Source organism: Dunckerocampus dactyliophorus, chromosome 5 (assembly GCF_027744805.1).
Source record: "Dunckerocampus dactyliophorus isolate RoL2022-P2 chromosome 5, RoL_Ddac_1.1, whole genome shotgun sequence".
NCBI classification, from domain to species: Eukaryota; Metazoa; Chordata; class Actinopteri; order Syngnathiformes; family Syngnathidae; genus Dunckerocampus; species Dunckerocampus dactyliophorus.
Window position 1 is genome coordinate 11,313,350 of NC_072823.1, and position 12,174 is coordinate 11,325,523.

At 41.6% G+C, this 12,174-nt stretch overlaps 2 protein-coding genes across 2 annotated transcripts in view; both read right to left on the reverse strand.

The window, feature by feature from the left end:
* necab2 (N-terminal EF-hand calcium binding protein 2) overlaps positions 1–2,077 on the reverse strand; it is a 115,898-nt gene extending 113,821 nt beyond the window's left edge. The window contains exon 1 of the mRNA XM_054776020.1: positions 1,695–2,077. Coding sequence (XP_054631995.1) covers positions 1,695–2,021 — 327 coding nt within the window. The 5' untranslated portion in view covers positions 2,022–2,077. The remainder of the gene's footprint in view (positions 1–1,694) is intronic.
* A 1,508-nt stretch (positions 2,078–3,585) lies between these two features.
* Positions 3,586–12,174, reverse strand: part of hydin (HYDIN axonemal central pair apparatus protein) — a 65,288-nt gene continuing 56,699 nt past the window's right edge. Inside the window, exons 83-91 of the mRNA XM_054777622.1 lie at positions 11,218–11,327; positions 10,797–11,019; positions 9,487–9,696; positions 9,110–9,273; positions 8,631–8,781; positions 6,423–6,653; positions 6,104–6,328; positions 5,705–5,986; positions 3,586–4,284 (exon numbers count right to left, since the gene is read on the reverse strand). Of these exons, the coding sequence (XP_054633597.1) occupies positions 4,072–4,284; positions 5,705–5,986; positions 6,104–6,328; positions 6,423–6,653; positions 8,631–8,781; positions 9,110–9,273; positions 9,487–9,696; positions 10,797–11,019; positions 11,218–11,327 (1,809 nt within the window). The 3' untranslated portion in view covers positions 3,586–4,071. The remainder of the gene's footprint in view (positions 4,285–5,704; positions 5,987–6,103; positions 6,329–6,422; positions 6,654–8,630; positions 8,782–9,109; positions 9,274–9,486; positions 9,697–10,796; positions 11,020–11,217; positions 11,328–12,174) is intronic.

The following is a 12,174-nucleotide window of genomic DNA, read 5'->3' on the forward strand; positions in this document are numbered from 1 at the left end:
AACAACCTTAAAATTGAAATCGGCTGTTCATCAGCTGATGTAATTTTCTGTCTGGTATTTCCACTCTCATGACCTCTTGATGCCAAAGGCTGGATCTTTGAGCTGCATAAGCAAGGCCTCTTGTAGCGCGCCTTTGCTGCTGAGGTTGGACGCAGTAAGACAGTCATTTTCATTAACTGTTGCACCTCTGTGTTATTTTACGGCGTCATTTTTAAGATGAGGCTTCAGCTACACATTCATAGAATCGACATCAACTACACTGCATACAACAGCGAGTCTACTTGCAGATAACGTGGGCTGTGAGATGTGTCAAAGCTAAGGCATGCATCCCGCGTGGGGCCGTTATTTTGGCAAATTGTGCATTAATGCGCCACAGAGAAGGGGATCACGGTGGCGTAGTGGTTAGCCTCACAGTAAGGAGATCCGGGTTGGAATCTCCATTGGAACATCTGCATGTGGGCTTCCTCCCACATCCCAAAAATTAGGAGTCTGTAAATTGTCCACACGTGTGATTGTGAGTGAATGGTTGTTCGTCTATGTGTCCTGTTATTGCTGACCAGTCCGGGGAGTATCCCAGTTCTCACCCAAAGTCAGCTGGGATAGGTTCCAGCTAACCTGTGACCCTAATGACGATAAGTGCTATAGAAATGAATGGTGGAAGCACAGAGAGATGATGGTCAATTGGTGTACATTTTCAACAGTTATTTCCAACAGGAGAACAAAAATTATCTGTTTGGATCAGCTATTGGCCATCTTTTTTTCTTTAGACCCAGGAAGATTTACGGTCAGGAGTGATCTCACAAGTGGTACATGCCATTGTCGAGGAAAATGTGCTAAATATGCATGGACGACAAGATTAAAAACATCGTGTATTGTGTCTTTTTTGATAGCCAAAGGAAACTGAATGTGTTTACTCATGTCAAGCTCTTCCATCCAGCCACCCATTATCCTATTCAGGGTTGCAGGGAGCTGGAACCTATTTAGGGTGAAAGGCGGAGAACACCCTGGACTGGTCACCGTCAATCACAGGGTGGTTATGACTGGGAAACGATCCAGGCGCACAAAGTCAGTTTTGTCAACCATATACAGTACCAATAACTCCGCTCGTGACATGTTGCTGCCAACTGTCACCAAGTTACTACAGCATTGTTAAACACTGTGAGTGGACCAAATGTGACGACCAGAACCAGAACCCCTCACGCCACAATTTCCAAAGGTACTAAAGATACTCTTTAGTTAGTTGAACTACACTAGCCGGTCACATTATTAGGCACACCTGCACCAGCTATTATAATATAACAGCTGCTCTTATTCTGTTTTTATCGTGTATTTCCAAATCCTCTAACACGCACACTCTCTCGGTATAATGAAGTGTAGTTAAACACCACTACAACGTACCGCCTCTTATGCGCAGTGCTTGAGCTAGTGAATGTCGACCCATCGATCCGCATTTATCTATCCATCCTGTTCAGGGTCTAGAGAAGCTGGAGCCTATCCCACGCGAGTCAACCACTAGACCGTCAGTGACACGGGAAAACGTGTAAAATGTTTTAGGGGTGGACAATTGTAGATGTAAAGTGTGTGCTAAGTTCCAGTACACCATGGTGTTAACTGCAGTTAACGGATAGTGTGCGTAAGTGCGCACTGCTCACTGGATGTCTTGGTCCAGCTCAGCGTAGCATCTAGGTACTCACATCCAGGATGACGGAGATGCCTCTCCGCGGTTCCGGGGCGAAGAACTGCTCCTGAGCCACGGCCACCTCCTCCTTGCTGGAGGCGTACTCCCGGCTGGAGATGTTCTTGTTGTCGCTCATTTTGGTGACGATCCAGCGGACGAGCCCGTCAATTCCACCGGGCTGGGCTCCGCTGTTTCCGGACTGCGCTGCCGTTTCGGGCTCGCTGTCCTGACTGGTTACGAGCTTGGGCTGTTCGCGGCTTTCTTGTGCTCGAAGTTTGGCTTGTTCTTTGTTCAGCAGTTTGTGGACTCCGTCCCGACAGTAGCGCGCTGCCTGCTCACACATCCTTTTGCTCAGGAGCGATCATGCTGCGCGCTATGGGGGAGACGAGCCCCCGCCCGACCGCCTTCCTCCCGGGTTACATCACAACCCCACCCCGAAACACACCCACCACCTCCCGCATTTACATGACGGTTTCTAACACTCAATATGTGGGCCAGCTCACTGCAATGTATCATTTCTTTCAACATGATGCGTTCAAGGTTGGCTTCTGTCTGTGACTTACAATCCTTTTAATCCAAAGTACTGTAAAACTAAAAGCACACAATATAAAAGCTGCATTTAGTGGTGGATTTCAAAGTATATTTTTATCTTGTTACTGTATATGGCGTACTGGTTTGCAAGAGCAAATTGTCTAGGTGCGCAATGGTATAGTGTTCCCTTGCTACATTGGTTCACCTGTCCCACGTTCGCTGTTTTGCTGATTTTTTATAGTGCAATTTTGCATATTTTTTAACAGCATATGGACGTGCATTGTGAGCTGCTTCCTTGTGGTGTATTACAGCGATCTATCGGTGCTGTGTTGTATGAGTCTGTTATTGTATTTTACAACTGCAACCAGTAGAGGGTGTTGTATACTCATGTTGAAGACGTGTGCAGCTCCACCTCATTTCAGTATGTTTACGTGCCTGTACTAGTTTATTAGGAACCCACAGGGGCTAAATATGGAGCCACAACAGTCCTTATTGGCTAAGGAAGAACCCGCCCATTGTGTTCTGCATCCTGACTGGCTGTAGACCATTGTCAATCAATCTCCTTCGTGCTGGCGGCAGCAAACTAGCTAAGAGTGAGCTGCTTGCTAACCGCCAATAAACAATAGAAGCAGCAGCAGCAGCAAACCGGCTAAATGAATCTTCGGTTCAACAAGTAGGACGAGGTGGACGACGACGGCAGGAGCAATATGTTTTAACAAGGATACAAAAACGCTACGGAGGAGTGAATACGCGAGTCACTTAAAAACGTATTGTGTACGACCTAGTAGATTTGAAATTTGAAGTTTGAGAGTGTTTAAAATGTGAGAAAATGTTAATGCCTGTCTGAGAAAAGTGTATGAAGTGTATTGTGAGGGGTTTGACGGCATTAAAACATATATAATAAATATAAACAAATAAAGTTGGCTACTTCGTGGATTTCGAGGGAACACTGTACCATAATCACGGCTCGATACATAAAGTACCTCAATTTTATATGGTGGCTGGCAGGGTCAAAAGTGCGGCAACAAAGAAATGATCCAAAACCAATTTACAAACACAGCGAATGCTGCAAATTACAAAGTCTGCAATCCCACAAACGCTGCAACATTAAAAACAAAGCGTACAGCATTAACAACAAAGACGAAAAAATGCTGCAAATGCCCAAAAGACACACAGCCCCCAAAATGCTGCATGTTCACGGAACCACCAGGGGAGCCAGACCTGAGGGATCTTTAAAGACATGAGCAGGATGCCCAGAAGAAAATTACCACTAGTCTAGTGCAACTCAGTCATTTTCCATCATGCCCCACCAAGGGGACAGACATTCACCGCCCCCCCTCCCCCATATATGGTATAGCCTCAACTTGTGAGACAATAAAATGCACCTGCATTGTTTTGTGACTGTTAAAGTTTTTTTGTCCAGGCATATTTTTCATTGCACATTTCTTTAAAAAAAAAGGATCTTGCCTCTTCTGTGGACCCAATTGGAAGGTTGGAACTTTGGTCACAAACAAGAGTAATTTGTGAAACCATTAAACATGAGTGCCCTCCTGTGGTCGAACGTGTAGCCTGTCATGATTGGGAGGGCCAACGTTTCTTGGTTCTTTAAAGTTGATCTGCCAGTGGACAAGCAAAAACAACCATTGGACTACATACAAATGTGACAACTAACTGGTGGTGTATATATGATATGTACAAGTCACAGCCACGTTTGTGTATATAGTATAACCTATTGAAACACTAAAGACCTCTCACGTGTAAACAAACACATTATATTCAATATTACAATTCTATATGTGAGGCATTGTTGCAAATAAGAACGGAAAAATATGATTATCATAGATAAAAAAGTTTGCCACAGTCTAGGATGACTCCAGCAGATTCCCCTTCAAGTAATAAATCCAGCAGATTTTGTCCTGACTTTGTCCCTCTGAGCACTGGTTGGAGACGGTCAATTTGCCAATCCATGGACCTGGTGAGCCTCCATCAGGAACCACAAAGTAGACTTGGATGTTGTGGATTTTTTTAGATGGGATGGTGTCCGCTTTTTTAACTGTAAAACAAGGGTTGTCCACCTGCGAGACAAAAACTGCTTAGTTACATGTACTAAAGTATCCATACACTTTTTTTTTTTTTTTTTATCAAGGCCATTTTATGTTCCTGTGTCCCGGAGCATGACCCGTAAAGACATGCTTAGATGACATCGCTGTGGAAGAACTTGCACACAGAACCCTGACATCAAGCCCATCAAGCACCTTTGGGATGAACTGCCACAGCAGGGGCGTCAAACTTTATCAGGCCAGCGTTGCATACAGAAAAACGGAACGATGCGGGGGGCCACTTTGATACATTCTGTGCATTAAAAATGCTAAAACTGCAAGCCAGAAATGCAAGCCAGAATCTCTGTCATTCATTGTCTGTTATTCATTCAGTGTATGCTGTCTGTTTTGATGACCCGAGCGCAATATAAAGTTGTCTGGGACAATTCTCCTTTCTACCATATTCCATCCATTCATTGTGTCCCATGTCCATACTGCCATACTATCACATAGCAAATTAGCGTAATATCTGGCAATATTTCTCATTAATAGTGAATTAATTTTATTGTACAGTATGCATTATGCTGGGGGCCAATAAAACAGTAGCTGTAGGCGTGGGAAAATGGCCCTCGGGCCGCACTATGGACGACCTATCACATAGATCTGGGGTGTCCAAACTTCTTCCACAAAGGGGCATATGCTAAAAAAGACGTGAATATTAAGGATGTGAGGGACACTTTGATATTTTTGTAAACCAGCCCATGTTTGATATGCTCAGAAGTTATACATACAGTACGGTATTTCAAGAAAAAATAGCCTGCATCTCAGCTTTGTCATATACATCGGTGAAAAAGTGCATTATTAGTATCAACTTTGGTCTTTGCTATTTTTTTTTTTTCATTTTTGCTGTTCTTTTTTTAATTTCCCAAATATTTCAACCTCCTTGTAGTAAATTCCTCTTGTAATTTTGACATTATTCCTGTAGCACTACAGTACTACATTTCCCCCAACCTAATTCTCCAAAAATTACAACTTTATTCTTTGTTTTGTTGTTTCACATTTTAACTCTATGCTACGACTACTTTTCCTCATAATATTGTGTGTAGTAGTATGTTATTCTCGTAAAATTACAACTTTCTCTTTAGATTACAACTTTTTCTCTCAATATTTTGACTTTATTTGTGTAAAATTACTGCGTATTTTCCATTTCTGTTGGTTTTTTTTTTTAGTTTTCTTGTTAAATTTTATTCTAAGAATGTCCAATTTTAAAATAGCAATGAGCCGTAAACGGCCCTCAAGGTGCTTTGGACACCCCTTGCATCGACGGTGAGCCAGTAGGTCCACTCTCTGGTCCAACATCAGATTGATTTCACAAATATTCTTGTGGATGACAGCTACATACTGTTTTAACTGTTGGGTATTTTGTAGAGGCTGGGTTATGAAAGTCCTAAACTACCTGGAAAGAGAAGGTTGTGGTCTGCAGGAACACGTTCTTGAAGGGGATTGAGACACTTCTGCCAGTCCGAATGTTGAATGGGCCTTGTGTTTTGGGAGGCAGGCCAACTCCATGTAGCAGGAAGACGTATTCACCACCAATGCCAGAGGATAGGTTCAGCTGGCCTCTCACGTCACCCAGTTGATATGGCTCGAAACACACCTCCACACTGACTTGTGAGCCTGTTTGGTTGCCTGGCAAAGCGGCCACACTCTTGTTCACAATGAAGGCTGGGCAGTCAGTCTGTAGGAGGGTGAGGGTATATATTGCAAATAATTAATACAGAAACATAACAGGCTATTTCAGAAAAACATCATCTTTGGATAATATTTCTTAAACGTCAACATCATATTGTCCAACCTTGCAAGCAAACTCTGTTTTGAAGTGTGAGTAATTGAGGAACTTGATAGGAGCACTGTGGCTGTTGCCCAGAGGAGCACTGAAGCGAGGAGTCTTCTCTGGCGCTTGAGGCAGAGCTCGTAGAAGAAGACCATAGTGGAAGAAACCTAGGTCGTTACAAAATAGAGACAGTCGAGAAGTCGTCTCGCCAACACGTAGAGGCTGGTAGTCGAAGGTCAGCGCACTCTAATGAGAGCACATACGTACAAAGAGTTTTTAGACAACTGTTCTTGGAAAAAAAACAAAGCACAGTGTACAACCCATGCAGTAGTTTATTTACCTTTGATAGTCCTGGGACCATGTGTTGGCTCGGGGCACTGATGTCAGGGCATTTACAGTCAATAGTGAGGCAGATTGCTGTGCTGAGGGGGTTCTCCACTTCTATGGTGGCCGAAGTCTTCTCCCGGATATTCGCCACCAATTCTATGTTGTACAAGTCTACCGGACCCGTCACCTTGAAATTAATGATGTAGAACAAGTATTCGCCTGACTCCTCGTTCAGAAATGTCACCTGAGAAGACAGTATATTGAAATCAGAAGTCAAATGTGCGTGTGTTTGGTAATGGTTAATGGTAATGGTTTTAATTTATCTCAAATATGCGTGCCAGGTTGCATTGGCGTACAGTCATGGCCAAATGTTTTGAGAATGACACAAATATAAATTTCCACAAAGTCTGCTGCCTCAGTTTTTATAATGGTATTTTGCATATACTCCAACATGTTAGAAAAGTGAAAAGATGAATGATAATTAAATGCTTAATTCTCGTATGAAATGCTTGTAATTATACTTCAGCATATTGTAGTAACATCTGACAAAAATACAGTATCTGAAAAAACTGAAGACGCAAACTCGGCAAAAACCAACACTCTCATTTCGATTTGTCATACTCATACTCATACTCACCATAACTGTACTTAACACGCTAGCAATTCACAATTCAACATGTCCGAAAAGTATGTAACCCTTCCCCTTCTCCATTTCATAGCAATTACAAAAAATGTTTATTCCTGTATTCAACATGTACCCGTTACCAATTTTTGTAATGATAGAAGAAAATGATAAGGATGCATACAGTAGAGTTAACTGTGTGTAGATCACTATTACAACAGGAGAAAATAAAATGTAAATACATTCATAAATAGATATTAAATATATAATTAAGAAGTTATGGTTGACAGAAACATTGTCCGATGACGAGTGAGTACAGAATATAGAATGCTTTGTCATCACAAGGAATGAAGAATAAAGTGGTGTGGAAAAAGTGTTTCTTCCTGATTTCTTATATTTTGCATGTTTGTCACACGTAAATGTTTCCAAAGCTACCTTGCCCTGTGATTGCCCCCTCAACCTAATAACTGGTTGGGCCACCCTTAGCAGCAACAACTGCAGTCAAGTGTTTGCGATAACTTGCACTGTGATTTTGACCCACTCATCTTTGCAGAATTGTTGTAATTCAGCCACATTGGTGGGTTTTCCAGCCTTTTTAAGGTCATGCCACAGCATCTTAATAGGATTCAGATCAGGACTTTTGACCAGGCCACTCCAAAGTCTTCATTTTGTTTTCTTCAGCCATTCAGAGGTGGACTTGCTGGTGTGTTTTGGATCATTGTCCTGCTACAGAAACCAAGTTGGTTTTAGCTTGAGGTCACCAACAGATGGCCAGACATTTTCCTTCAGGATTTTTTGGTAGACAGCAGAATTCATGGTTTCATTTATCACAGCAAGTCTTCCTGAAGAAGCAAAACAGCCCCAGACCATCACACTACCACCACCATATTTTACTGCTGGTATGTTCTTTTGCTGAAATGTGGCAGATGTAATGGGACGCACACCTTCCAAAAAGTTCAACTTTTGACTTGTCAGACCACAGAGTATTTTCCCAAAGGTCTTGGGGATCATCAAGATGTTTTCTGGCAAAATTGAGACAAGCCGTAATGTTATTTTTGTTCAGCAGTGGGCTTGGTCTTGGAACTCTGTCTTGCAGGCCGTTTTTGCCCAGTGTCTTTCTGATGGTGGAGTCATGAACACTGACCTTAACTTAGGCAAGTGGGGCCTGCAGTTCTTTGGATGTTGTGGGGTCTTTTGTGACCTCTTGTATGAGTCGTTGCTGTGCTATTGGGGTAATTTTGGTTGGCTGGCCACTCCTGGGAAGGTTCAGCATTGTTTCTTGTTTTTGCCATTTGTGGATAATGGCTCTCACTGTGGTTTGCTGGAGTCCCAAAGCTATAGAAATGGCTGTATAACCTTTTCCAGACTGATAGATCTCAATTAATCTCAGTTATGTCTTCAGCTCAGTAAATTTTAATAATTATAATTTTAGAAATAAAGGGTTTGTGGGTTGTGGATTATTCTAAATGACCTTTTTTGTAGCACAGTTAGTGAATTAAATGTCTTTTGTAGTTATTTCCCCATATGTCCACGCAGTAACTGAAAGTAACACCAAAGAACAATTAAGAGTATTGAGTGATTTTTGGCGTTTGATCAAACCTTAGCATTGAATTGACCCTCCTTGTAAGTGTAAAAATGAATCTTGTAGTCTTTCTTGGACAGAGCAGGGACATCAATGTAGTCACAACCCTTCAGAGACACCGTAGAATCTGGATTGTCAGGTTTCAGGAACTCTATTGCAACAAGGAACCTGCCAACATAACAACACAGATGATTGGACTCATCATTAACCTTAGTTTGATTAGAAAATCAGACAGTGCATATTTCAGTTAACGAGGTAATTGTGATTCAGACTAAATTGGTCGGACACTAGGAAGCACACATTATGTCTGACAAAATATAATGTGTGGCAAACATACAGTAGATTGTGTACATTTTGTAGCTGAAATAATTGGTTGTGTTTGGGTGCTATGTGGCAACCAGCCAATCCAAAGCTAATTGCTGAACATCTCAAGACTCAGATAACATTGGTTAAAGGAAACTGTGAATAAAGAGGAACCAGTATGCACGTCCTTTACCGTTTCTGCTTTGAGAGCCAGTTGGTCACAGGGAGTATCTGTGTGTAGTGGGTCTTGGCAGGCAGTTCGTGTACAATAGTGTTCTCTAATTTAGGAGCTTCAGCAGTTCCTTGTAGCGTATACAACATGCCAGTCCCATTGGGAAATGAGAAAAATACTGACCCCTAAAAATATAGATGAGATACAGTTAATGCATATGGTAACATGTTTATTTTGAAAAATGCTACTATATTTCACAATAGAGCATATATGTCTGCTCTATTCATCAACATCAAAAAGTGAATGGCTGTGACCCTGGTACTGACATTCTGTTCCAATATGCCGAAATAAGTTAGATATGATTTGACCATTGGGTTAAACTGTTGGTGCTCATTTACCAAGTGTTTCTTTCCGTCAGTGGTCATGGTGAGTGGTGCGTAGGTTATGTCATATGAGGTGGTTTGGAGGGGTTCCAAAGCCACAGAGGGTGCAGCTCTCCATTGCTTGCCTTTGATGACAGGTCGAATGCTGCAACGTTGGTTAGTGGGGTTGACCACATACAGTGTCTGAGTATGAGAACAACGCACTGGGCAAACAAAAGTCACCACCTGGAGAAGTGGAGGGAAGAAGAAAAGTTGACCCATGTACAAGTAATACCAACAATCACTACATCAGTGCCTAAAAGAGTCAAGGTGGGAGGAATCTACCAAGATACACCAAAACCCACCCAATGCCCCTTAATCAAATGCCTTATGTAAACTCATGTTTTGTTCACCCGTGTGTATATGCTAGGGGTGTAACAATTCATAGACTACATTGATGTATGGACTTATATTCCTATGATTCAACTACATCAATCTGTGTCTGGCAAGTTTCCATTACGGACAACATATATCGATTAAACATTGTTTAAAAAGGTAATCGATTGCATCGATACTAGGAAATGAAGCACTGGATTTAAGCATGGCAGGCTTTATATGGATGTGTTTTTAGCACTTTTAATAATAAAGACCTGTTAAACGTTACTTGATTGAGTCTGCCTGTCTGTGTCGGCATCATCACCACGCGCCATCAGACAACAAAGCGTAGCGTGGCGGATGGAGGAGGACAAGCTGGCGAGCAAGAAATAATTAAGCCACAATTGCGGTCCAGTGTGTGGATACACTTTCGCTTTTGTAAAGAAGGAGATGTTCTAAATAAGTCGTTCGCTGTTAGTAGGATATGTAAAGGTCAAGTGAAATACCACGGCAACACCACAAATCTCTCCACCTACAGTACCTACTAAGGCGCCATGATATTTCACACGACGCCGACCGTCCAGGCACCACCTGCGGTGTTCCCGTGGCAGCAACGGCGCAAGGTAACGTCAGCTCTGCAGAAGCCTCAGGTCTCGCCAGCATGTTTAGGCAGAGACTAGCCCCAAACTGTAATTGTTGTTTACTTGTTTGTTTTTATCCATAATTAATTTATACCTGATTCCCTTACAAAAAACAACAAGAATCTAGGAAACTTCACATGAATTGTTGGCTAAAAAGTTACTGAATCGATTTAAAGTTACTGAATCGTTTCGGATCGTATCGTTCTAATGAACCTATATTGTTCTTGAATCTTATCGGCAACCATGAATTGTGATACGAATCGAATCGTTATTCAAACGAATCCTTACACCCCTAGTATATGCATTACAATACATTGGAAATGATAAAACCTCTTTGATGTAGGATGTTGCAATGCAGGATCCCGTCACAGTGAGAGTAATACGTGAAGAGAAGCCCTCAATGTAGCAAGATAAGTTTTCATATCTTGAGTCATTATTCAAGTTCTTTGGAGAAAATGTCACTTCCACAGGAACCTCCGTTCCGGGTTGGATACAGCCTTTAGTTGGCGTGATGGACAACTCTGGAGGGAAGTCTTCAGTTTTCCAGTGGAATCTGTTCATTTGGTCAAAAAATACTAATTAATCACACATGTGACTGAAAAATCTTTTTTCTGTCAGCTGAAAATGGCTAACATTGTATTTGTACAAAATGAAGTATTATCAATTGTAGAGAGCTTTTCTGAACATTTCTGGGTTTTTTTTTAAAATTATATTACAAATTAAGTACACTAAATTCAGAAGTCATTCTTACCGTGCACAAAGTTCTCCTGTGTTCATCATGACAACTTTCTTTTTGGCCTGGCAGTGCTGGACAATTGCTCCAAATCCCAAGTGGTCCTGATCCAGACGTACTTCTACACCCTAAAAGAATGAATCGGAATTGATGGTAAACATAATTTTGCCCAAAGATTATAGATTTTAGACAAACAACCTTAAAATTGGTTGCTATCAACAGGTCGAGAAAAGCTAAACTACAGATAAATCAGACATCCAAGAAGATAAAAAATTTAATAAAAAGGGGAAACAGTGTGGAATATTTTCTTTGTGTCTTTTGTGTATAAAACAAGCTGATGTCAATTTCAGCCTGCTTGCACATCGTCATTTTGTGACATGCAAAAGTGTCTCACAAAGACAATGAAATAAATAATACAAAACGGTGGAATTAAAACTGAAAACTGACTGAAATAGAATCGCGGAACACTATATGCAAATGAGCTGACCTCTGCCTTGACACACAATGTGAACTGAAGAGTATTTGCGTGTTATTTCCCTTTTTTGTCAAAATTCAGACAGTAATGAAAGTGACACTGATTCAAAATCAGAAATATGGCAGCTGTCCTGGGGAGTGGAGTGGGCTCAGCGGGAGGTGTACCTGGAGGAGGGCCGAGGGTGGAGTAAATTACACAGACCGTTTGGGCGGGAGGCAGGAAACCCAAGGAAAAATTGCAGGAAGAGGGGCAGAGTCTGGAAGATCTAGAAAGCTTTCTGTGCAGGTTACCGTGTGCAGCTGCTCTATAGGAGCCCAGAACTCAATACAAAGGCCCGAAAATGAGTATACAGTAATAAATCCCCTTTAAGGTAAGTTTAAAGCATTTATAGTGATACAGATTACCGGTACATACAAATGCTGTCTATGTTTTAATATGCAAATTGGCTAGAAAATAACTTTACATTTTGCTTGCTATGTCACATTATGGAATGTAATTAT